Source organism: Haemorhous mexicanus, chromosome 34 (genome assembly GCF_027477595.1).
Source record: "Haemorhous mexicanus isolate bHaeMex1 chromosome 34, bHaeMex1.pri, whole genome shotgun sequence".
Classification (NCBI taxonomy): Eukaryota; Metazoa; Chordata; class Aves; order Passeriformes; family Fringillidae; genus Haemorhous; species Haemorhous mexicanus.
Genome location: NC_082374.1, coordinates 1,848,506 through 1,873,846, shown reverse-complemented (window position 1 = coordinate 1,873,846; position 25,341 = coordinate 1,848,506). Strand labels below are relative to the sequence as shown.

Sequence of the window (25,341 nt, the reverse complement as noted above, 5' to 3'; positions counted from 1 at the left end):
CGCTGGGAGGGAACTGGGAGCGAACCGCGCCCGGACGCGGCTGCAGCCGGAGCGGGAGGGCGGGGTCAGCCTGAGGGGCGTGGTTATGCAAATCTGGGAGCATTTGCGCACTGGGATTGGTGGGCGAGAGCAGCGGGGTTTACTCGGTGACGTCAGGGCCGGGGGGCGGAGCGTCCGGTGAGAGGGGACCGGGAATAGGACAGGGAATGGGGACAGGGACCAGGAACGGGACCGGGAATGGGGACAGGGAATGGGAATGGGGACCGGGAATGGGGAATGGGACCGGGAATGGGGAATGGGACCGGGAATAGGACCCGGGCCTGGGAATAGGACAGGGAATACGGGAAAGGAACCTGGAATGGGACTGGGGAGGGCAATACTGGAACGAGACAGGGAAGATGGAAACGGCAACCGGAGTGAGATGATGGGATGGGGAAGATGGGACTGGGATCGGAAACGAGGCTGTGACTGGGAATAGGAAAATGGGACCGGGACAGGGAATATGGAAATGTGGGACTGGGAATAGGAGATCGGGAACAGGAGAGGGAATGTGGGACTGGGAATGGGATCTGGACTGGGATGAGAGCAGGATGGGACTGGGATTGGGATGATACAAGAATGGGGGGGATCCAGGCCAGGGGACAGCAGGAAGCAGGACAGGAGGACGTGGGGACACTTCCAGGGCAGGGGGTCCTTGATCAGCTGCCCCAGCTGGAGCTGCTGGGTGTGGGGTGCCCAAAGCCCTGAGGAACCCCCACATCTGCCCCAGGAACCCTCAACGCCCTCGGAGCCAGCATCCCCCTCATCCCCATCCTTGTTTCAGTTCAACATCTTTATTGTGAACTCCAGGTTTGGGTGTTTGGAAAGGACAAAGGGAAATGGAAAGGAAATCCAGGCCAGGGGAGCCAGGAGGATGAGGAGCCCCCAGCCAGGTGTGCTCCAACAGAGATCACCTGGGCTCTGCCCACCTGGGCTCCCTGGGGACCATCCAGAGCAGATCCTCCTGTGGGGGATGGATTGATGGTGGAGATGCCATCCAAGGCTATCTAGAGTTGCTGAAGACCACCAAAAGAGGGGAAAAATGAGATTTTTCTGGGCTTGGAAGTTGACAAATCTGCTCTCCACAATGGATTTTGGATCTTGGACTGCGGATGTGACCATGAGGAACCAGGAGGATGTGGAGCCCTCAGCCAGGTGTCCATCAAACACAGATCAACGGAGCTCTGCCCACCTGGGCAGGAGGATGAGGAGCCCCCAGCCAGGTGTCCTCCCAACAGGGCTCACCTGGGCTCTGCCCACCTGGGCTCACTGGAGACCATCCAGAGCAGATCCTTGTAGGATGGAGCAGACCACAAAGCTCTTCCCAGCCAGGGCTGCCCTTAGTGCTGGCTCTTTTGGTGCCTGGCCAAGGTAGAGCTTCTAGCAAAGCTCTTCCCACACTCCCCACACTCGTAGGGCCTCTCCACGGTGTGGATTTGTTGGTGTTTGACGAGTCCGTAGTTGTGCCTGAATCCCACCCCGCAGTCGGCACAGCGGAAGGGTTTCTCATCCGTGTGCGAGCGCTGGTGCTTGAGCAGATCCGACGTGGTGTAAAACCTCTTCTTGCACTGCTCACACCCGTAGGGCCTCTCCCCCGTGTGGCTCCTCAGGTGGACAGTCAGGTTGGAGCTCTCTCGGAAGCTCTTCCCACACTGGGGACACTCGTAGGGTTTCTCCCCGGTGTGGGTGCGCCGGTGGACGACGAGGGTGGCGTTCTGCCTGAATCCCTTCCCGCAGTCACGGCAGCGGAAGGGCCTCTCCTCGCTGTGGACGAGACGGTGACGGAGGAGATGGAAGCGCCTCTGAAACCTCTTCTGGCACTGATCACACCCGTAGGGCTTCTCCCCGGAGTGGATGCGCCGGTGCCTGTTGAGGGTGGAGACGCGGTTGAAGCCCTTGCTGCAGTCGGGGCAGTGGAAGGGCCTCTCGTCCGTGTGGGAGCGCTGGTGCACGACGAGATCACCGCAGCTCAGGAAGGTCTTCTTGCACTGATCACACCCGTAGGGTCTCTCCCCAGTGTGGCTCCTCTGGTGGACAATCAGGTTGGAGGTGGAGGCGAAGCCCTTCCCGCACTCCCCACACTCGTGGGGTCTCTCCCCGGAGTGGCTCCTCTGGTGGACAACCAGGCTGGAGCTTGAGCTGAAGCTCTTCCCGCACTCCCCACACTCGTAGGGTCGTTCCCCGGTGTGGATCCTCTGGTGGACCATCAGGTGGGAGCTCCTGTTGAAGCTCTTCCCACATTCCGAGCACTTGTGGGGCTTCTCCCCATCCTGGAGCTGCTCACGGACCCCCAGCTCCGAGCTCTTGTGGGGCTTCTCTCCATCCTGGAGCTGCTCACGGACCCCCAGCTCTGAGCTCTGACCCCCTCCCCGGCCCAGGCTGGCTCTTTCCCCCTCGGATCCCCGCGCTCTGCCTTTGCAGCCCCTCCTGCTGAGGGATCTCCGCGGCTTCTCCTCCCCGCTGCCTTCCTGCGCCGTGGAGCCGCTCCAAACGGCCTCTGCCACCAGGTTCTGCCGCCGCGGGGATTTGTCCTCGCTGCTCTCCATGCCCAGCTCCTGCTCTGGCCGAGGAAGGACAAGGACACGATGGGATTTGTCCTCGCTGCTCTCCATGCCCAGCTCCTGCTCTGGCCGAGGGAGGACAAGGACACGATGGGATTTGTCCTCGCTGCTCTCCATGCCCAGCTCCTGCTCTGGCCGAGGAAGGACAAGGACACGATGGGATTTGTCCTCGCTGCTCTCCATGCCCAGCTCCTGCTCTGGCCGAGGGAGGACAAGGACACGATGGGATTTGCCTCCCCTGCCCCGCAAAAAACCCTCCCGGAGCCCCCCGCGATGGGTTCGGGGCGAGCTCCCCCTCCCCGCTCACCGGCGGGCTCCGGGCGGGCGATGCCGGCGGATCCGGGCGAGCCGCGGCCGGAGCGGGGCTGGGGCTGCTCCTCCTCCTCCTCTGTCCCTCCTCTTCCTCTTTCTCCCGCTCCTTCTTCTCTCTCTCCTCCTCCTCTGTCCCTCCTCTTCCTCTTTCTCTTTCTCTTCCTTCGTTTCTCCCTCCTCCTCCTCTGTCCCTCCTCTTCGCCCCGCTCCTCCTCCGCTCCCAGCCCTGCCCGGGCAGTGCCGCGCTCTGTCCTGGGCGGGTTCCGGGAGCGCTTTCCCAGCCGGTGCCGCTCTTACTGGGAGCACTGGGAGGGAACTGGGAGCGCTGGGAGGGAACTGGGAGCGCTTTCCCTGCCGGTGCCGCTCGTACTGGGAGCGCTGGGAGGGAACTGGGAGCGCTTTCCCAGCCGGTGCCGCTCGTACTGGGAGCGCTGGGAGGGAACTGGGAGCGAACCGCGCCCGGACGCGGCTTCAGCCGGAGCGGGAGGGGCGTGGTTATGCAAATGTTTATTATAGGGGGAGTGTTTGATTTGTGTGGGCGTGGCTATGCAAATCCGAGGGCGATGGCGCGCTGGGATTGGTGGGTGGGAGGAGCGCGGTGGTTCCCCCGTCACGTGAGGGCCGCGGGGGACCGGAGCGATGGCGGCGGCGTCCGGTGAGGGGGGACCGGGAATGGGAACGGGGCCAGGGACCGGGGATGGGGACAGGGAACGGGAATGGAGACAGGGATTGGGGACCGGGACCGGGAATGGGGACAGGGCCCGGGAATGGGGATGGAGACAGGGAACGGGGATGGAGACAGGGATTAGGGACCGGGACCGGGAATGGGGACCGGGACCGGGAATGGCGACAGGGAATGGAGACAGGGGTTGGGGAATGGGGACCGGGACCGGGACAGGGAATAGGGGCAGGGACCGGGAATGGGAATAGGGACCGGGAATGGGGACCGGGAATGGGACGGGCAGTGGGAGGAGGGCCTGGGAATGGCTACGGGACAAGACGGTAACGGGACATGAGGTCGGGATTACCGGGAACCGGGCGGGGCGAGAGGACACCAAAGACCCGGCCGGGGGGGGTTACCGGGTACAGGGGACAATGTGCACCGGGCAGAGGGGACACCGGGACGGCGTGGGGGGGGGGGGCACGGGGACAGCGGTGACACCGGGCACGGGGTGTCCGGACCGGAGCGGTTAACGGGGACAGGGGACACCGGGAGAGGGGGGTGACACCGAGCAGGGGGGACACCGCACCGAGGGGGTGACACCGGAGCGTGTCCCCAGAGACCGAGCGGCTGCTGAGCCGCGGCCCCGGTTACGGCACGGCCGAGGCGGCCCCGGCGCCGGTGCCGGTACCGGGAGAGGAGGAAGAGGAGGAGGAGGAGGAGCTGCGGCGCCGCCTCAAGTATTTCTTCATGAGCCCCTGTGACAAGTACCGGGCCCGCGGCAGGCGGCCCGTGAAGCTCGCGCTGCAGCTCGCCAAGATCGTCCTTGTCACCGTGCAGGTGACACCGCCGGGGACGGCGGGGATGGCGGGTGGGGACTGAGGGGACAGCGGGGACAGCGGGCTGGGACAGCGGGGATGGCCGGTGGGGACAGCGGGGATGGCCGGTGGGGACAGCGGGGACAGCGGGGATGGCCGGTGGGGAGAGCGGGGATGGCCGGTGGGGACAGCGGGGACAGCAGGGACAGCGGGGATGGCCGGTGGGGACAGCGGGGACAGCGGGCTGGGACAGCGGGGATGGCCGGTGGGGACAGCGGGGACAGCAGGGACAGCGGGGATGGCCGGTGGGGACTGAGGGGACAGCGGGGACAGCGGGGATGGCCGGTGGGGACAGCAGGGTGAGGGGCTTGGACACTAGGGAGGGGACACGGGGACTTAGGGACACCGGGGAGGGGGCGCAGGGACTTGGGGACGCTGGAGAGGGGGCACAGGGACACCAGGGAGGTGGCACAAGGACACCAAGGAGGGGACACAGGGACCTGGGGACACGGTAGAGGAGCCACGGGGACATGGGGACAGTGGACTGGGACAGTGGGGATGGCAGCACGAGGGGCTGGGACAGCAGGGAGGGGACACGGGGACATTGGAGAAGAGGTGCCAGGGACAGCGGGGAGGGGACACAGGGACACGGGGACACTTTGAAAGGGACACTGGAGTGTCCTGGGACAAAGCGCGGCAGCGTCACTGTGGTGGGACAGGGGCTGATGGCAGCGGTGGCCTTTGTCCCCAAGCATGGGGTGCCACCGTTTTGGGGTGGTGTCACCGTGGTGGGACAGGTGGTGACAGAGGTGGTGGCCTTTGTCCCCAGCTGATCCTGTTCGGGCTCAGCAACCAGCTGGTGGTGGCCTTCAAGGAGGACAACACGGTGGCCTTCAAGCACCTGTTCCTCAAGGGCTACGAGGACGGCGCCGATGACACCCAGGCCATCTACACCCGCGGGGACCTCCTGGAGCACCTGGCCTTCGTCCTCGAGAAGGTGGCATGGGGACACCTGCAGGGGTTGGGGACATTGGGAGGGGTTGGGGACATCAGGACCTCCTGGAGCACCTGGCCTTCGTCCTCGAGAAGGTGGCACGGGGACACCTGCAGGGGTTGGGGACAGTGGGAGGGGTTGGGGACATCAGGAGGGGTTGGGGACACTGGGAGGAGTTGGGGACATGGTGCTGGTTTGGGGTCGTGGAGGTCCTCAGGACTGTGGAGGTGATGGGGACACTGAGGTGTCCCAGTGCCACCTCCAGCCTTGGTGTCCCTGTCCCTGCAGTACCTGGCTGTCCCCAACGAGACCTTTGGCCACCACGTTTTGGGGACACAGAGATGTTCTGGGGACACAGAGATGGTTTGGGGCCATGGGGAGGTTTTGGGGCCACCCAGGTGCCGCCTCCAGCCTTGGTGTCCCTGTCCCTGCAGTACCTGGCTGTCCCCAACGAGACCCTGGGCCGCTACGCCTACGGTGGCACCGGGGGTGGCACCGAGGGTGGCCCCGGGCTCCGGCTGTGCCAGCGCTTCTTCCGCAGGGGGGACATCGACCCCGGCAACGACACCTTCGACATCGACCCCGGCGTGGTCACCGGTGGGACCGCGGGGCGGGGCGGGGTTGGGGTTGGGGTTGGGGTTTGGGGTTGGGGTTGGGATTTGGGTTGGGGTTTGGGGTTGGGGTTGGGTTTTGGGGTTGGGATTTACGTTTGGGGTTGGGGTTTGGGGTTGGATTTGGGGTTTGAGATTTGGGGTTTGGGGTTGGGATTTGGGGTTGGGGTTTGGGGTTGGGGTTTGGGGTTGGGGTTTGGGGTTGGGATTGGGGTTGGGATTTGGGGTTGGGGTTTGGGGTTGGGGTTGGGGTTTGGGGTTTGGGTTTGGGGTTTGGGGTTTGGGGTTTGGGGTTGGATTCGGGGTTGGGTTTGGGGTTGGGGTTTGGGGTTGGGGTTGGATTTGGGGTTTGGGGTTTGGGGTTGGATTTGGGGTTTGGGGTTTGGGGTTGGATTTGGGGTTGGGATTGAATTTGTGGTTTGGGGTTTGGAGTTTGGGGTTGGGGGTTGGATTTGGGGTTGGGGTTGGGGTTGGGATTGGGGTTGGGTTTGGGGTTTGGGGTTTGGGGTTGAGGTTGGGTTTGGGGTTGAGGTTGGGTTTGGGTTTGGGGTTGAGGTTGGGGTTTGGGGGTTGGATTTGGGGTTTGGGATTTGGGGTTTGGGGTTGGGGTTGGGATTTGGGGTTTGGGGTTGGATTTGGGGTTTGGGGTTGAGGTTTGAGGTTGGGATTGAGTTTGGGGTTGGATTTGGGGTTGGGTTTGGGGTTGGGATTTGGGATTGGATTTGGGGTTGGGATTGGGGTTGGGATTTGGGATTTGGGGTTGGATTTTGGGTTTGGGGTTGGGGTTGGGGTTGGGTTTGGGGTTGGGGTTTGAGGTTGGGGTTGGGATTGGGGGTTGGGTTGGGTTTGGGATTTGGGGTTGGATTTGCATTTGGGGTTGGGATTTGGGGTTTGGGGTTTGGGGTTTGGGGTTGAGGTTGGATTTGGGTTTGGGGTTGGATTTGGGGTTGAGTTTGGGGTTGGATTTGGGGTTGAGTTTGGGGTTGGGTTTGGGGTTGGGTTTGGGATTGGGGTTGGATTTGGAGTTTGGGGTTGGATTTGGGTTTGGGGTTTGGGTTGGGGTTGAGTTTGGGGTTGGGTTTGGGGTTGGGTTTGGGGTTAGGTTTGGGGTTGGGTTTGGGGTTAGGTTTGGGGTTGGGTTTGGGATTTGGGGTTGGGTTTGGGGTTAGGTTTGGGGTTGAGTTTGGGGTTGGGTTTGGGGTTGGGTTTGGGATTTGGGGTTGGGTTTGGGGTTAGGTTTGGGGTTGGGTTTGGGGTTGGGATTTGGGATTGGATTTGGGGTTGGGATTGGGGTTGGGATTTGGGGTTGGGATTGGGGTTTGGGGTTGGATTTGGGTTTGGGGTTGGATTTGGGGTTGGGGGTTGGGTTGGGGTTGAGTTTGGGGTTGGATTTGCATTTGGGGGTTGGGGTTGGGGTTGGGGTTTGGGGTTTGGGGTTGGTTTGGGTTGGGGTTGGATTTGGGGTTGGGGTTGGTTTGAGTTTGGGTGGATTGGGGGTGGGGTTTGGGGTTGGGGTTGAGTTGGGGTTGGGGTTGGGGTTGGGTTTGGGATTTGGGGTTGGGTTTGGGGTTGAGGTGGGTTGGGGTTGGGTTGGGGGTTTGGGGTTTGGGGTTGGGTTTGGGTTTGGGGTTTGGGTTTGGGGTTGGGTTTGGGATTGGATTTGGGGTTGGGGTTGGGTGTGGGATTTGGGCTTGGATTTGGGGTTGGGGTTGAGTTTGGGGTTGGATTTGGGCTTGGATTTGGGCTTGGATTTGGGTTTGGGGTTGAATTTGGGGTTGGATTTGGGGTTGGGGTTTGGGGTTGGGGCTGGATTTGGAGATTGGGGTTTGGGATTGGATTTGGGGTTGGATTTTGGGGTTTGGGGGTTGGGGTTGGATTTGGGTTTGAGGTTTGGGCTTTGGGATTTGGGGTTTGGATTTAGGGTTTGGGGTTCAGGACGGTTTTGGAGCTCTCCCACTGGCCCAGGCCCCTTTGGGATTCTGGATTTGGGAATTTGGGGTTTTGTGCTCCCGGCGTTCCCTGACCCCAATCCCGACCCCACAGAGTGCCTGGGGCTGCACCCTGGGGACCCCCAGCCCCCCGTGCTGGACGGCCCCGACAGCAACTTCACCCTCCAGTTCCACAGGTACCCCCCAAAAACCCCAAAAACCCAAAATCCCCAAACCCCAAATCCCCAAAAACCCCAAAATCCCAAAATCCCAAAATCCCCAAAAACCCAAAACCCCAAAATCCCCTAAAACCCCAAAAACCCCCAAATCCCCAAAAACCCCCCAAAAACCCAAAATCCCAAAACCCCAAAAACCCCCCAAAACCCCAAAAACCCAAAATCCCCAAACCCCAAAATCCCCAAAATCCCCCAAAACCCCAAAAACCCAAAACCCCCAAAATCCCCAAACCCCAAAACCCCAAAATCCCCAAATCCCCTAAAACCCCAAAAACCCCAAAATCCCCCAAAACCCCCAAAACCCCAAAAATCCCAAAATCTTCTTTTTTGGGGGGATTTTGAGGTGAATTTTTTGTTTTTTGGGGGATTTTGGGGCGAAATTTCTTTTTTTTTTTTGGATTTTGAGGTGAATTTTTGGTTTTGGGGGGGGTTTTGGGGTGAAATTTCATTTTTTTTTGGACTTTGAGGTGAATTTTCCCATTTTTTGGGGGGATTTTGAGGTGAATTTTTGGGATTTTGGGGTGAAATTTCGTTTTTTTTGGGATTTTGGGTTGAAATTTCATTTTTTTGGGATTTTGGGGTGAAATTTCATTTTTTTGGGGACTTTGGGGTGAGTTTTTTGTCCCCTCAGGCTGATCAATGTCACCGTGGAGTTCCAGCTCAAGGCCATCAACATCCAAACGCTGCTGAACCACGAGATCCCCGACTGCTACACCTTCAGTGTCACCGTCAGTGTCCCCAAGGGTCCCCAAGGGTCCTAAAGTGTCCCCTGGGTGTCCCCAAGTGTCCCCTCAGTGTCCCCTGGGTGTCCCCCAAGTGTCCCCTCAGTGTCCCCAGTGTCCCCTCAGTGTCCCTCAATATCCTAAAGTGCCCCCTGGGTGTCCCCTGAGTGTCCCCAAGTGTCCCTTGAGTGTCCCTAAATATCCTAAAGTGTCCCCAGTGTCCCCTCAGTGTCCCTCAATATCCTAAAGTGTCCCCTGGGTGTCCCCTGAGTGTCCCCAAGTGTCCCTTGAGTGTCCCTAAATATCCTAAAGTGTCCCCTGGGTGTCCCCTGAGTGTCCCCAAGTGTCCCTTGAGTGTCCCTAAATATCCTAAAGTGTCCCCAAGGGTCCCCTCAGTGTCCCTCAATATCCTAAAGTGTCCCCTGGGTGTCCCCTCAGTGTCCCCAGTGTCCCCTCAGTGTCCCTCAATATCCTAAAGTGTCCCCTGAATGTCCCCAAGTGTCCCCTGAGTGTCCCCCCAGTGTCCCCTGTGTGTCCCCATGTGACCCTTGAGTGTCCCTAAGTGTCCCCTCAGGGTCCCTCAATATCCTAAAGTGTCCCCTGAGTGTCCCCAAGGGTTCCCTCAGTGTCCCTGAATATCCTAAAGTGTCCCCAAGTGTCCCCTGGGTGTCCCCTGGGTGTCCCCTGGGTGTCCCCCCATTGTCCCCTGAGTGTCCCCTCAGTGTCCCCTGAGTGTCCCCAGTGTCCCCTGAGTGTCCCCCCAGTGTCCCTCTCGTGTCCCTCTGGAGTGTCCCTCTGTCCCTCGTCTGTCCCTCTGTCCCTTGGCTGTCCCCCTGTCCCTCTGCGGGTCTGGGGGCAGGTGGGGAGTGCAGGGACAGTGACGGTGACAATGACAGTGACGGTGACGGTGACAGTGACGGTGATGGTGACAGTGACAGTGATGGTGACAATGACAGTGACAGGGATGGTGACAATGACAGTGATGGTGACAGTGACAGTGACAATGACAGTGATGGTGACAGTGACGGTGACAGTGACAGTGACGGTGACAATGACGGTGACGGTGACAGGGATGGTGACAATGACAGGGACGGTGACAATGACAGTGACAGTGACGGTGACAGTGACAGGGATGGTGACAGTGACGGTGACAATGACAGTGACAATGGGACGGTGGCAGTGACAATGACGGTGACAATGATGGTGACAGTGACAGGGATGGTGATGGTGACAGTGACAATGACAGTAATGGTGACAGTGACGGTGACAGTGACGGTGACAATCACAGTGACAATGGCAGGGATGGTGACAGTAACAGTGACAATGACAGTGACGGTGACAGTGCCACCGCTGTCCCCAGGTCACCTTTGACAACAGCGCCCACAGCGGGCGAGTGCGGATCCGCCTGGACACCCACGCGGCCATCCGGGAGTGCCACCACCCCTCGCTGCCCGGCCCAGGTGACACCGGGTGACACCGGGTGACACCGGGTGACAATGGGCTGTGGGGTGTCCCCGGGAGTGCCACCACCCCTCGCTGCCCGGCCCAGGTGACACCGGGTGACACCGGGTGACACTGGGTGACACCGGGCTGTGGGGTGTCCCCGGGAGTGCCACCACCCCTCGCTGCCCGGCCCAGGTGACACTGGGTGACAATGGGTGACAATGGGTGACACCGGGCTGTGGGGTGTCCCTGGGAGTGCCACCACCCCTCGCTGCCCGGCCCAGGTGACACCGGGTGACACCGGGTGACACTGGGCTGTGGGAGTGTCCCCAGGAGTGCCACCACCCCTCGCTGCCCGGCCCAGGTGACACTGGGTGACAATGGGTGACACCGGGCTGTGGGAGTGTCCCCAGGAGTGCCACCACCCCTCGCTGCCCGGCCCAGGTGACACCGGGTGACAATGGGTGACACCGGGCTGTGGGGTGTCCCCGGGAGTGCCACCACCCCTCGCTGCCCGGCCCAGGTGACACCGGGTGACAATGGGTGACACCGGGTGACACTGGGCTGTGGGGTGTCCCCGGGAGTGCCACCACCCCTCGCTGCCCGGCCCAGGTGACACCGGGTGACACTGGGCTGTGGGGTGTCCCCAGGAGTGCCACCACCCCTCGCTGCCCGGCCCAGGTGACACTGGGTGACACTGGGTGACGCTGGGCTGTGGGGTGTCCCCGGGAGTGCCACCACCCTGCCACACCCAGTGGAGGTGACAGTGGGCACCTGTCCCTGGGAGGTGACAACAGACCTGTCCCCAAGGTGTCCCCTCTCCTCTGGGAGTGTCCCCTGTCCCCGAGCTGTCCCCGGTCCCCAGGGTGACAATGACACCGAGCTGTCCCCTGTCCCCAGGGTGTCCCCAAGCTGTCCCCCTGTCCCCAAGCTGTCCCCTGTCCCCAGGGCGTCCCTGTCCCCAGGAGGTGACGGTGACCACCGGGTGTCCCCTGTCCCCGAGCTGTCCCTCTGTCCCCGAGCTGTCCCCTGTCCCCAGGGTGTCCCCCTGTCCCCAAGCTGTCCCCTGTCCCCAGGGTGTCCCTGTCCCCAGGAGGTGGCAGTGACTGCCGGGTGTCCCCTGTCCCCAAGCTGTCCCCTTGTCCCCGAGCTGTCCCTTTGTCCCCAAGCTGTCCCCTGTCTCCAGGGTGTCCCCTGTCCCCGGGGTGTCCCCTGTCCCCAGGGTGTCCCCATCCCCAGGAGGTGGCAGTGACCACCGGGTGTCCCCTGTCCCCGAGCTGTCCCCTGTCCCCAGGGTGTCCCCATCCCTGGGAGGTGGCGGTGATTGCCGGGTGTCCCCTGTCCCCGGGGTGTCCCCTGTCCCCAGGAGGTGGCGGTGACCGCTGGGTGTCCCCTGTCCCCAGGGTGTCCCCTGTCCCCGAGCTGTCCCCTATCCCCAGGGTGTCCCCGTCCCCGGGAGGTGGCAGTGACCACCGGGTGTCCCCTTGTCCCCGAGCTGTCCCTCTGTCCCCGAGCTGTCCTTCTGTCCCCAAGCTGTCCCCTGTCCCCAAGCTGTCCCCTGTCCCCAGGGTGTCCCCTATCCCCGGGAGGTGGCGGTGACCGCCGGGTGTCCCCTGTCCCCGAGCTGTCCCCTGTCCCCAGGGTGTCCCCCGTCCCCGGGAGGTGGCGGTGACCGCCGGGTGTCCCCGCAGGTGACAGCTGGCGGCGCCTGGCCTTCGACGTGCTGGTGACAGCCGTGTGCTCGCTGTCCCTGGTGCTCTGCGCCCGCTCCATCGCCCGCGGGCTGCTGCTGCAGAGGGTGCGGGGCTGGGGGGATTGGGGGGATTTTGGGGGGGTTTGGGGGGATTTTGGGGGGAATTTGGGGGATTTTGGGGGGATTTGGGGGATTTTGGGGGGAATTTGGGGGGATTGAGGGATTTGGGGGGATTTGGGGGGGATTTTTGGGGGGAATTTGGGGGGGTTTTGGGGGATTTGGGGGGATTTGGGGGATTTGGGGGGGATTTGTGGGGGATTTGGGGGGATTTGGGGGATTTTGGGGGGGGATTTGGAGGGATTTGGGGGGGATTTGGAGGATTTGGGGGGATTTTGGGGGATTTGGAGGATCTGGGGGGATTTGGGGGGAATTTGGGGGGGATCTGTGGGGGATTTGGGGGGATTTGGGGGATTTTGGGGGGGTTTGGGGGGGGATCTGTGGGGGATTTGGGGGGGATTTTGGGGGGAATTTGGGGGGGATCTGTGGGGGATTTTGGGGGGATTTGGGGGATTTTGGGGGGAGATTTGGGGGATTTTGGGGGGAATTTGGGGGGATCTGTGGGGGATTTTGGGGGGATTTGGGGGATTTTGGGGGGATTTGGGGGATTTTGGGGGGAATTTGGGGGGATCTGGGGGGATTTGGGGGATTTGGGGGGGATTTGGGGGATTTGGGGGGGATTTGGGGGGGAATTTAGGGGATTTTGGGGGGATTTGAGGGAATTTGGGGGATTTTGCGGGGTTTGGGGGGGATTTTGGGGGGATTTTGGGGGGGTTTGGGGGTTTGGACGATGGGTTTGATGGGATTTTGGGGGGATTTGGTGGGATTTGGTGGAATTTTGGGGGGGATTTGGGGGGATTTGTGGGGGAAATTTGGGGGATTTTGGGGGTCTGGAGGATGGGTTTGATGGGATTTTGGGGGGATTTGGGGGCGGTTGGGGGGATTTGGGGGGAATTTGGGGGAATTTGGGGGAATTTGGGGGTTTGATGGGATTTTGGGGCATTTGGGGGGGTTTGGGGGATTTTGGGGGGGATTTGGGGGATTTGGGGGAATTTTGGGGGGTTTGGGGGTTTGGAGGATGGGTTTGATGGGATTTTGGGGGGGATTTGGGGGATTTGGGGGATTTTGGGGGGATTTTGGGGGGATTTGAGGGGATTTGGGATATTTGGGGGGGATTTGGGGGGATTTTGGGGGGGATTTGGGGGGGATTTGGGGGATTTGGGGGGATTTTGGGGGGGATTTGGGGGGCATTTGGGGGGATTTTGCGGAGATTTGGGGGAATTTAGGGGATTTTGTGGGATTTTGGGGGGGTTTGGGGGTTTGGAGGATGGGTTTGCTGGGATTTTGGGGGGATTTGGGGGGGATTTGGGGGTTTGGAGTTTGGGATTGATGGGATTTTGGGGGGGGTTGGGGGATTTGGGGGGATTTGGGGGAATTTGGGGGTTTGATGGGATTTTGGGGGGATTTGGGCGATTTTTGGGGGTTTTGGGGGATTTTGGGGGGATTTGGGGTTTGGGGGATGGGGTTGATGGATGTGGGTGGTGGGAGGTGGTGCCACCCCAGCGAGGTGACAATCCTGGTGTTCCCACATCCCCCTGGGAGTTCAGCCGGTCCCGGTGAGGTGACAGTGACAGAGACAGTGACAGTGACAATGACAGTGACAATGTCCCCAGGAGTTCAGCCGGTTCCTGTGGCACCGCCGCTCCGTCCCGCTGTCGCTGTGAGGTGACAGTGACAATGACAGTGACAATGACAATGACAATGTCCCCAGGAGTTCAGCCGGTTCCTGTGGCACCGCCGCTCCGTCCCGCTGTCGCTGTGAGGTGACAGTGACAATGACAGTGACAATGACAATGTCCCCAGGAGTTCAGCCGGTTCCTGCGGCGCCGCGCCGTCCCGCTGTCGCTGTGAGGTGACAGTGACAGTGACAATGACAGTGACAGTGACAGTGACAGTGACAATGACAGTGACAATGTCCCCAGGAGTTCAGCCGGTTCCTGTGGCACCGCCACGCCGTCCCGCTGTCGCTGTGAGGTGACAATGACAATGACAGTGACAGTGACAATGTCCCCAGGAGTTCAGCCGGTTCCTGTGGCACCGCCACGCCGTCCCGCTGTCGCTGTGAGGTGACAATGACAATGACAGTGACAGTGACAATGACGTTGTTGGTGTCCCCAGGAGTTCAGCCGGTTCCTGCGGCGCTGCTCAGTCCCGCTGTCGCTGTGAGGTGACAATGACAGTGACAATGACAATGTCCCCAGGAGTTCAGCCGGTTCCTTTGGCACCGCCACTCGGTCCCGCTGTCGCTGTGAGGTGACAATGACAGTGACAGTGACAATGACAATGACAGTGACAATGACAGTGACAGTGACAATGTCCCCAGGAGTTCAGCCGGTTCCTGCGGCGCCGCGCTGTCCCGCTGTCGCTGTGAGGTGACAGTGACAGTGACAATGACAGTGACAGTGACAGTGACAGTGACAATGTCCCCAGGAGTTCAGCCGGTTCCTGCGGCACCGCTCGGTCCCGCTGTCGCTGTGAGGTGACAGTGACAATGACAGTGACAATGACAATGTCCCCAGGAGTTCAGCCGGTTCCTGTGGCGGCGCCGCGCCGTCCCGCTGTCGCTGTGAGGTGACAATGACAGTGACAATGACAATGTCCCCAGGAGTTCAGCCGGTTCCTGCGGCACCGCCGCGCCGTCCCGCTGTCACTGTGAGGTGACAATGACAGTGACAGTGACAATGACAATGTCCCCAGGAGTTCAGCCGGTTCCTGTGGCACCGCCGCTCGGTCCCTCTGTCGCTGTGAGGTGACAATGACAGTGACAGTGACAATGTCCCCAGGAGTTCAGCCGGTTCCTGTGGCGGCGCCACGCTGTCCCGCTGTCGCTGTGAGGTGACAATGACAGTGACAGTGACAATGTCCCCAGGAGTTCAGCCGGTTCCTGTGGCGGCGCCGCTCGGTCCCGCTGTCGCTGTGAGGTGACAATGACAGTGACAATGACAATGACAATGTCCCCAGGAGTTCAGCCGGTTCCTGCGGCGGCGCCGCGCCGTCCCGCTGTCGCTGTCGGGCCGCCTGGAGTTCCTGAACGGCTGGTACCTGCTGCTGGTCACCAGCGACCTCCTGACCGTGCTGGGCACCGTGCTCAAGATCGGCATCGAGGCCAAGGTCACCCTGGGGACACTGCCACCACCCCTGGGGACACTGCCACCAGCTGGGGACACTGCCACCACCACCTGGGGACAATGACACCACCCCTGGGGACACTGCCACCACCCCTGGGGACAATGACACCGCCTGGGGACACTGCCACCACCGCCTGGGGACAATGACACCACCCCTGGGGACACTGCCACCCCCTGGGGACAATGACACCACCCCTGGGGACACTGCCACCACCCCTGGGGACACTGCCACCACCTGGGGACAATGACACCACCGCCTGGGGACAATGACACCACCCCCTGGGGACAATGACACCACCCCTGGGGACAATGACACCACCTGGGGACACTGCCACCACCACCTGGGGACATTGCCACCACCTGGGGACACTGCCAGCTTGGGGACACTGCCAGCTTGGGGACAATGACACCACCCCCTGGGGACACTGCCACCACCCCTGGGGACAATGACACCAACTGGGGACACTGCCACCAACTGGGGACACTGCCATTCTGGGGACACTGCCACCACCGCTTGGGGACAATGACACCACCACCTGGGGACACTGCCATCATGGGGACACTGCCAGCCTGGGGACACTACCACCACCTGGGGACACTGCCACCACCGCTTGGGGACACTGCCACCCCCTGGGGACACTGCCACCCTGGGGACCATGGGGACATTGTCACTGCCTGGCAGGGACACTGCCGGCCTGGGGACAACGGGAGGGCCCCAGGGGGACAATGGCCTGGGGACACGGTGGTGGCACTGTCCCCGTGTCCCCACAGAACTTCTCGGGGTACGACGTGTGCAGCATCCTGCTGGGGACATCGACGCTGCTGGTGTGGGTCGGGGTCATCCGGTACCTGACCTTCTTCCAGAAGTACAACGTGAGTGACACCTGGGCCACCTGGGGGCAGGAGTGTCACCTGTGTCACCTGTGTCACCTGGGGACAGGGACAGGGACAGGGACAGGGACAGGGACAGGGACATCACGGGGTCGGGGTCATCCGGTACGTGACCTTCTTCCAGAAGTACAACGTGAGTGACACCTGGGCCACCTGGGCCACCTGGGTCACCTGTGTCAGCTGGGGGGCAGGAGTGTCATCAGAGACAGGGGACAGGGACAGGGACAGGGACATCACGGGGTCGGGATCATCCGGTACCTGACCTTCTTCCAGAAGTACAACGTGAGTGACACCTGGGCCACCTGGGTCACCTGGGGGCAGGAGTGTCACCTGTGTCACCTGTGTCACCAGAGACAGGGGACAGGGACAGGGACAGGGACATCATGGGGTCGGGGTCATCCGGTACCTGACCTTCTTCCAGAAGTACAACGTGAGTGACACCTGGGCCACCTGGGCCACCTGGGCCACCTGGCGGGCAGGAGTGTCACCTGTGTCACCTGGGGGACAGGGACAGGGACCGGGGACAGGGACAGGGACAGGGACACCACAGGGTCGGGGTCAGCCGGTACCTGACCTTCTTCCAGAAGTACAACGTGAGTGACACCTGGGCCACCTGGGCCACCTGGGGGGCAGGAGTGTCACCTGTGTCACCTGTGTCAGCTGGGGGGCAGGAGTGTCATCAGAGACAGGGGACAGGGACAGGGACATCACGGGGTCGGGGTCATCCGGTACCTGACCTTCTTCCAGAAGTACAACGTGAGTGACACCTGGGCCACCTGGGCCACCTGTGTCACCTGGGGGGCAGGAGTGTCACCAGAGACAGGGGACAGGGACAGGGACATCACGGGGTCAGGGTCATCCGGTACCTGACCTTCTTCCAGAAGTACAACGTGAGTGACACCTGGGCCACCTGGGCCACCTGGGCCACCTGTGTCACCTGGGGGGCAGGAGTGTCACCAGAGACAGGGGACAGGGACAGGGACAGGGACATCACACAGGGACAGGGACATCACGGGGTCGGGGTCATCCGGTACCTGACCTTCCAGAAGTACAACGTGAGTGACACCTGGGCCACCTGGGCCACCTGGGGATGGTGACATTACCTGGGGACAGGGCCGGGGTTAATCTCATTTTCCCACCCCAAATCCCCATTCTCCCACCCCACACCCCCATTTCCCTCCCCAAATCCCCATTTCCCACCCCAAATCCCCATTCTCCCACCCCAAATCCCCATTTCCCACCCCCAACCCCCATTTCCCACCCCACACTCCTATTTCCCACCCCAAATCCCCATTTCCCACCCCACACCCCCATTTCCCACCCCAAATCCCCATTTCCCACCCCAAATCCCCATTTCCCACCCCAAATCCCCATTTCCCACCCCAAATCCCCATTTTCCCACCCCAAATCCCCATTTCCCACCCCACACCCCCATTTCCCACCCCAAATCCCCATTTCCCACCCCAAATCCCCATTTCCCACCCCAAATCCCCATTTCCCACCCCAAATCCCCATTTCCCACCCCAAATCCCCATTTCCCACCCCAAACCCCCATTTTCCCACCCCACACCCCCATTTTCCCACCCCAAATCCCCATTTTCCACCCCAAATCCCCATTTCCCACCCCAAATCCCCATTTCCCACCCCAAATCCCCATTTCCCACCCCAAATCCCCATTTCCCTCCCCAAATCCCCATTCTCCCACCCCAAATCCCCATTCTCCCACCCCAAATCCCCATTTCCCACCCCAAATCCCCATTTTCCCACCCCAAATCCCCATTTCCCACCCCAAACCCCCATTCTCCCACCCCAAATCCCCATTTCCCACCCCAAATCCCCATTTCCCACCCCAAATCCCCATTTCCCCTGTCCCAAATCCCCATTCTCCCACCCCAAATCCCCATTCTCCCACCCCAAATCCCCATTTCCCACCCCAAATCCCCATTCTCCCACCCCAAATCCCCATTTCCCACCCCACACCCCCATTTCCCTTCCCAAATCCCCATTTCCCACCCCACACCCCCAATTTCCCACCCCAAATCCCCATTTCCCTTCCCAAATCCCCATTTTCCCACCCCAAACCCCCCTTTTCCCACCCCCCACCCCGTTTTTCCCGATTTCCCCGTTTTTCTCCCCAGATCCTGATCGTGACGCTGCGCGTGGCGCTGCCCAACGTGATGCGCTTCTGCTGCTGCGTGGCCGTCATCTACCTGGGCTACTGCTTCTGCGGCTGGATCGTGCTGGGCCCGCACCACGTCAAGGTAGGTGCGGCCAGGTGATCCCCCATTTCCGGTTCGGGGGCCAGAGGTTCCCAAATTTTGGGGTTAGGGTCAGGAGATTCCCAAATTTTGGGGTTGGGGTTGGGGGATTCCCAGATTTCTGTGCTGGGCCCGCACCACGTCCAGGTGCGGCCAGGTGATCCCAGATTTCCTCTTCGGGGTCCAGGTGATCCCCCATTTTGGGTTTGGGGTCCAGAGGTTCCCAAATTTTGGGTTTGGGGTCAGGAGATTCCCAAATTTTGGGTTTGGGGTCCAGAGGTTCCCAAATTTTGGGTTTGGGGTCAGGGGATTCCCAGATTTCTGTGCTGGGCCCACACCATGTCAAGGTGGGTCCAGGTGATCCCCCATTTCCAGTTCGGGGTCCAGGTGATCCCCGATCTCCGGTTTGGGGTCCAGAGGTTCCCAAATTTTGGGGTTGGGGTCCAGAGGTTCCCAAATTTTGGGTTTGGGGTCAGGAGATTCCCAAATTTTGGGTTTGGGGTCCAGAGGTTCCCAAATTTTGGGTTTGGGGTCGGGGGATTCCCAGATTTCTGTGCTGGGCCTGCACCACGTCAAGGTGTGTCCAGGTGATCCCCCGTTTCCGGTTCGGGGTCCAGAGGTTCCCAAATTTTGGGTTCGGGGTCCAGAGGTTCCCAAATTTTGGGTTTGGGGTTGGGGGATTTCCAAATTTTGGGTTTGGGGTCGGGGGATTCCCAGATTTCTGTGTTGGGCCCGCACCACGTCAAGGTGGGTCCAGGTGATCCCCCATTTCCAGTTCGGGGTCCAGGTGATCCCCGATTTCCTGTTTGGGGTCCAGGTGATCCCCCATTTCCGCTTCGGGGTCCAAGTGATCCCCCATTTCCGCTTCGGGGTCCAGAGGTTCCCAGATTTTGGGTTTGGGGTCGGGAGATTCCCAAATTTTGGGACTGGGGTCCAGACATTCCCAAATTTTGGGATTGGGGTCCAGAGGTTCCCAAATTTTGGAGTTGGGGTCAGGGGATTCCCAGATTTCTGTGCTGGGCCCTCACCATGTCAAGGTGTGTCCAGGTGATCCCCCATTTCCAGTTCGGGGTCCAGGTGATCCCCGATCTCCGGTTTGGGGTCCAGAGGTTCCCAAATTTTGGGGTTGGGGTCAGGAGATTCCCCGATTTCTGTGCAGGGCCCGCACCGCGTCAAGGTGTGTCCAGGTGATCCCCCATTTCCGGTTTGGGGTCCAGAGGTTCCCAAATTTTGGGTTTTGGGTCCAGAGGTTCCCAAATTTTGGGTTTGGGGTCAGGGGATTCCCAAATTTTGGGTTTGGGGTTGGGGGATTCCCAGATTTCTGTGCTGGGCCCGCACCACGTCAAGGTGTGTCCAGGTGATCCCCCATTTCCAGTTCGGGGTCCAGGTGATCCCCCATTTCCGGTTTGGGGTCCAGGTGATCCCCCATTTCCGATTCGGGGTCCAGAGGTTCCCAAATTTTGGGTTTGGGGTCCAGAGGTTCCCAAATTTTGGGGTTGGGGTTGGGGGATTCCCAAATTTCTGTGTTGGGCCCACACCACATCAAGGTGCGGCCAGGTGATCCCCCATTTCCTCTTCGGGGGCCAGGTGATCCCCCATTTCCGATTCGGGGTCCAGAGGTTCCCAAATTTTGGGGTTAGGGTCAAGAGATTCCCAAATTTTGGGTTTGGGGTCCAGAGGTTCCCAAATTTTGGGGTTGGGGTCGGGGGATTCCCAAATTTCTGTGCTGGGCCCACACCATGTCAAGGTGGGTCCAGGTGATCCCCCATTTCCGCTTCAGGGTCCAGGTGATCCCCGATCTCCGGTTTGGGGTCCAGAGGTTCCCAAATTTTGAGGTTGGGGTCAAGAGATTCCCAAATTTTGGGTTTGGGGTCAGGAGATTCCCAAATTTTGGGTTTGGGTTTGAGAGATTCCCAAATTTCTGTGCTGGGCCCGCACCGCGTCAAGGTGCGGCCAGGTGATCCCCCATTTCCAGTTCGGGGTCCAGGTGATCCCCTATTTCCTGTTTGGGGGCCAGGTGATCCCCCATTTCCGCTTTGGGGTCCAGAGGTTCCCAAATTTTGCGTTTGGGTTTGAGAGATTCCCAAATTTCTGTGCTGGGCCCGCACCACGTCAAGGTGTGTCCAGGTGATCCCCCATTTCCAGTTCAGGGTCCAGGTGATCCCCCATTTCCGGTTCGGGGTCCAGAGGTTCCCAAATTTTGGGTTTGGGGTCAGGAGATTCCCAAATTTTGGGTTTGGGATTGGGAGATTCCCAGATTTCTGTGCTGGGCCCGCACCACGTCAAGGTGCGGCCAGGTGATCCCGAATTTTGGGGTTGGGGGATTCCCAAATTTTGGGTTTGGGGTTGGGTTCCTTCCCAAATTTTGGGTTTGGGGTTGGGGGATTCCCAAATTTCGGGGTTTGGGGTTGAATTCCCTCCAAAACCCATGGATGAAATGTGGGTGACACACAGGTGTGACAGGTGACACGGGTGGCGCACAGGTGACACAGGTGACACAGGTGTCCCCTGGCAGTTCCGCTCGCTGTCCATGATGTCCGAGTGTCTCTTCTCGCTGGTCAATGGCGATGACAGGGCTGACACAGGTGACACAGGTGTGACAGGTGTGACAGGTTACAGGTGTGACAGGTGACCCAGGTGACCCCCAGGTGACCCAGGTGTCTGTCCCCAGTTCCGCTCGCTGTCCATGGTGTCCCAGTGTCTCTTCTTGCTGGTCAATGGCGATGACAGGGCTGTCACAGGTGACACAGGGGTTCCAGGTGACCCAGGTGTGACCCAGGTGACCCAGGTGTGACCCAGGTGTCTGTCCCCAGTTCCGCTCGCTGTCCATGGTGTCCGAGTGTCTCTTCTCGCTGGTCAATGGCGATGACAGGGCTGTCACAGGGGTTACAGGGGTTACAGGTGTGACAGGTTACAGGTGTGACAGGTTACAGGTGACACAGGTAACCCAGGTGACCCAGGTGTGACCCAGGTGTCTGTCCCCAGTTCCGCTCGCTGTCCATGGTGTCCGAGTGTCTCTTCTCGCTGGTCAATGGCGATGACAGGGCTGTCACAGGGGTTACAGGGGTTACAGGTGTGACAGGTTACAGGTGTGACAGGTTACAGGTGACACAGGTAACCCAGGTGACCCAGGTGTGACCCAGGTGTCTGTCCCCAGTTCCGCTCGCTGTCCATGGTGTCCGAGTATCTCTTCTCGCTGGTCAATGGCGATGACAGGGCTGACACAGGTGACACAGGTGTGACAGGTGTGACAGGTTACAGGTATGACAGGTGACCCAGGTGTGACCCAGGTGTCTGTCCCCAGTTCCGCTCGCTGTCCATGGCGTCCGAGTGTCTCTTCTCGCTGGTCAATGACGATGACAGGGGTTACATGGTGACGGTTCCAGGTGTGACACAGGGGTTCCAGGTGACACAGGTGTGACCCAGGTGACCCCCAGGTGACCCAGGTGTCTGTCCCCAGTTCCGCTCGCTGTCCATGGCGTCCGAGTGTCTCTTCTCGCTGGTCAATGGCGATGACAGGGCTGTCACAGGGGTTACAGGGGTTACAGGTGTGACAGGTTACAGGTGTGACAGGTTCCAGGTGACACAGGTGACCCAGGTGACCCAGGTGACCCAGGTGTGACCCAGGTGTCTGTCCCCAGTTCCGCTCGCTGTCCATGGTGTCCGAGTGTCTCTTCTCGCTGGTCAATGGCGATGACAGGGCTGTCACGGGGGTGACAGGTGTGACAGGTGACAGGTGTGACCCAGGTGTGACCCAGGTGTCTGTCCCCAGTTCCGCTCGCTGTCCATGGTGTCCGAGTGTCTCTTCTCGCTGGTCAATGGCGATGACAGGGGTTACATGGTGACGGTTCCAGGTGTGACACAGGGGTTCCAGGTGACACAGGTGTGACCCAGGTGACCCCCAGGTGACCCAGGTGTCTGTCCCCAGTTCCGCTCGCTGTCCATGGTGTCCGAGTGTCTCTTCTCGCTGGTCAATGGCGATGACAGGGGTTACATGGTGACGGTTCCAGGTGTGACACAGGGGTTCCAGGTGACACAGGGGTTCCAGGTGACCCCCAGGTGTGACCCAGGTGTCTGTCCCCAGTTCCGCTCGCTGTCCATGGTGTCCGAGTGTCTCTTCTCGCTGGTCAATGGCGATGACATGTTCGCCACCTTCGCGGCGCTGCGGCCCAGCGGGGCCCTGGTGTGGCTCTTCAGCCAGGTGTACCTGTACTCCTTCAGCGCCCTCTTCATCTACATGGTGCTCAGCCTCTTCATCGCCCTCATCACCGGCTCCTACGACACCATCAAGGTGAGCAGGACAGGTGGGACCTCACCTGGCTGGGACATCACCTGTGTGTGACATCACCTGTGTGACATCACCTGTGTGTGGGGCATCACCTGTGTGTGGGACATCACCTGTGTGTGGGACATCACTTGTGTGTGACATCACCTGTGTGTGTGACATCACCTGTGTGTGTTATCTCTCCCATCCCATGTCCCCTGTGTCCCCTCACCTGTCACCTGTCCCCAGAACCAGTCAGAAGGTGACCCCCCTGTGTCCCAGCTCCTGTCCCATCTCACCTGTCCCTCACCTGTCCCACCTCACCTGTCCCTCACCTGTCCCTCACCTGTCCCATGTCACCTGTCCCTCACCTGTCCCATGTCACCTGTCCCTTGTCACCTGTCCCTCACCTGTCCCTCCCCTGTCCCATCTCACCTGTCCCATCTCACCTGTCCCATCTCACCTGTCCCATCTCACCTGTCCCTCACCTGTCCCATCTCACCTGTCCCACCTCACCTGTCCCATGTCACCTGTCCCTCACCTGTCCAGAACCAGTCGGAGGCTGCCCCCCCCGTGTCGGAGCTGCAGGCCTTCATCGCTCAGTGCCGGGACAGCCCCGCTTCCGGAAAGTTCCGCCGGGACAGCTCCGGCTGCTGCCCCGGCCTCGGCTGCTGCCCCCGGTCTGCGGCCCCGCGCTGGCGGATTTGGGGACTTTGGGGGGATTTGGGACATTTGGGGGGATTTGGGGGGATTTTGGGACATTTTGGGGGATTTTGGGACGTTTTGGGACATTTTTGGGACATTTTTGGGACATTTTTGGGGGATTTTGGGACATTTTGGGGGGGGATTTTGGGACATTTTTGGGGGATTTTGGGGGGATTTTTGGACATTTTGGGACATTTTGGGGATTTTGGGACATTTTGGGGGATTTTGGGGGGATTTTGGGGGATTTCGGGGGGATTTTGGGACATTTTGGGGGAGATTTTGGGACTTTTAGGGGGGAGGTTTGTGGGATTTGGGGACTATGGGGGATTTTGGGACATTTTTGGGGGATTTTGGGACATTTTGGGGGATTTTGGGACTTTTTTGAGGGATTTTGGGACATTTTGCAGGGTTTTGGGACATTTTTTGGAGATTTTGGGGGATTTTGGGAAATTTTGGGACATTTTGGGACATTTTTGGGGGGATTTTTGGGGGATTTTTGGAGGGAGGTTTTGGGGGATTTTGGGACATTTTGGGGGGGATTTGGGGACTTTTGGGGGGATTTTGGGGGATTTTTGGAGGGGGATTTGGGGGGATTTTGGAGGATTTTTGGGGGGGGTTTGGGGTCACCCCAAGGGTCCTGCCTGGTTTGGGGAGGATTCCAGCTTGCGGGGGGTGGTGGGAGAATCCCAAATTATCCCAAAAAACAGCCCCAAATGACCCCAAAATGGCCCAAAATGACCCCGAAATCCATCCCCTCCCCCGGGTTTTGGGGTCCCCCCTCCCCTCCCGGGGTTTTTGGGATCTGGGGTGTCCTGCTCCCCCAAAATCCCCTAAAAATCTCCAAAACCCCCTAAAAATCCCCAAATTTGTGTCCCCGCAGGGCCCCCGTGCAGGACAACGCTCTCCTGGTGAACTGAGGGGACACCGAGGGGACACCGAGGGGGGACACCCCAAAACCTTCCACATTTTTATTTATTTTATTTTATTTTATTTTATTTTCTGCTTTTACCTGCCCGGGACCCCAAATTTGGGAGCCCCAGGATGGATTTTTGGGGGGGGGAGGGGTTGGGACTTTGGGGTCCCCAAATCCATTTTTGGGGACATTTTGGGGTCCCTGAATCTGCTTTTGGGGACGTTTTGGGACCCCCTGTTCATTTTCTGGGGGGTAAATTTGGAACCTTGGCACCCCCAAATCCGTTTTTGGGGACACTTCAGGACCTTGTCCCCGTCCTTGGGGTCACCGGAGCGGCTCTGGGACCCAAAAATGTCCCTTTTCACCCCAAAACGGGGCCGTGGCCATAGCGGGGGTGGGGGGAGGGGAAAGTTTGTGTCCCCAAGGGGACAATAAAGGTGACCTGGGACACGAGGGCTCTGTGGTGACAATGGGGACACTGGGGTGGCCTTGGGGACCCTCCCATCCCTAGAATGGTACAGCCCTGTGAGAATGTTGCCCCCCTCCCAGTGGTACAGTCCATCCCCCCTTCCTTCAGTGGTATAACCCACTCTGGTGGGTTCCCCCCCCCGCGCTGCCTTACAATGGTACGCTCCACACAACCCCTCGCGCTCACACTGGTATCTCCCGCCTCCCCCCATCTCCCCTTAGTGGTACCTCCCATCTCCCCTCAGTGGTACCTCCCACTCTTCTCAGTGGTATTTCCCGCCTTCCCCCACTCGCCCTCAGTGGTACCTCCCGCCTCCCCCCGTCTCCCTTCAATGGTACCTCCCATTCCCCCCTCACCGCTCCGTTCTCCCCCTGAGGCCTCCCCGTTTCCCCCCCCCCCCCGCCGCCGCTCCCGGTACCGCCCCGACCCCTCCGGTTCCCCCCGGTCTCCCCCGATCCCCTCTCGGTCCCCGCCGGCCCTGCAGACAGCGCCGCGCCCCGCGCCGTCCCCCCCCGCGGCGGCAGCATGGTGCGCGCCGGCTCCCCCCGCGCGGTGGTCGGCGCCGCCCCGCTCCCGCC

At 60.4% G+C, this 25,341-nt stretch overlaps 3 protein-coding genes across 11 annotated transcripts in view; 1 reads left to right on the top strand and 2 right to left on the bottom strand.

Moving 5' to 3' along the window:
* Positions 1-3,023, bottom strand: part of LOC132340936 (zinc finger protein 271-like) — an 80,452-nt gene extending 77,429 nt beyond the window's left edge. For 6 of the 7 annotated variants that reach the window (XR_009490029.1, XR_009490027.1, XR_009490030.1 and 3 more), the window contains exon 1: positions 2,908-3,023. The gene's annotated coding sequence lies outside the window, so the exon portion shown is untranslated. The remainder of the gene's footprint in view (positions 1-2,907) is intronic. The other variant, XM_059872145.1, reaches the window with a different exon arrangement.
* On the bottom strand, positions 815-3,390 carry LOC132340958 (zinc finger protein 501-like). The gene is made up of 2 exons (XM_059872212.1): positions 2,908-3,390; positions 815-2,792 (listed from the first exon to the last, which is right to left on the bottom strand). The coding sequence occupies exon 2, from the start codon at positions 2,781-2,783 to the stop codon at positions 1,380-1,382; it is 1,404 nt and encodes a 467-aa protein (XP_059728195.1). The 5' UTR covers positions 2,784-2,792; positions 2,908-3,390; the 3' UTR covers positions 815-1,379.
* Positions 3,377-24,747, top strand: MCOLN1 (mucolipin TRP cation channel 1). Of its 3 annotated transcripts, none has more exons than XM_059872202.1 (15): positions 3,377-3,567; positions 4,193-4,413; positions 5,221-5,388; positions 5,820-5,982; positions 8,040-8,121; positions 8,792-8,888; positions 10,243-10,342; positions 12,017-12,123; positions 14,833-14,870; positions 15,135-15,246; positions 16,035-16,136; positions 18,293-18,415; positions 22,497-22,703; positions 23,226-23,356; positions 24,262-24,747. In XM_059872202.1, the coding sequence occupies exons 1-15, from the start codon at positions 3,552-3,554 to the stop codon at positions 24,296-24,298; spliced, it is 1,704 nt and encodes a 567-aa protein (XP_059728185.1). In that variant the 5' UTR covers positions 3,377-3,551; the 3' UTR covers positions 24,299-24,747. The 3 variants fall into 3 exon arrangements, with proteins under 3 accessions (XP_059728185.1, XP_059728186.1, XP_059728184.1); XM_059872203.1 differs by lacking the exon at positions 14,833-14,870 and adding an exon at positions 14,459-14,504 and having other exon boundaries at positions 15,146-15,246; XM_059872201.1 differs by lacking the exon at positions 14,833-14,870 and having other exon boundaries at positions 15,097-15,246.
* The last annotated feature ends 594 nt before the right edge of the window (positions 24,748-25,341 follow it).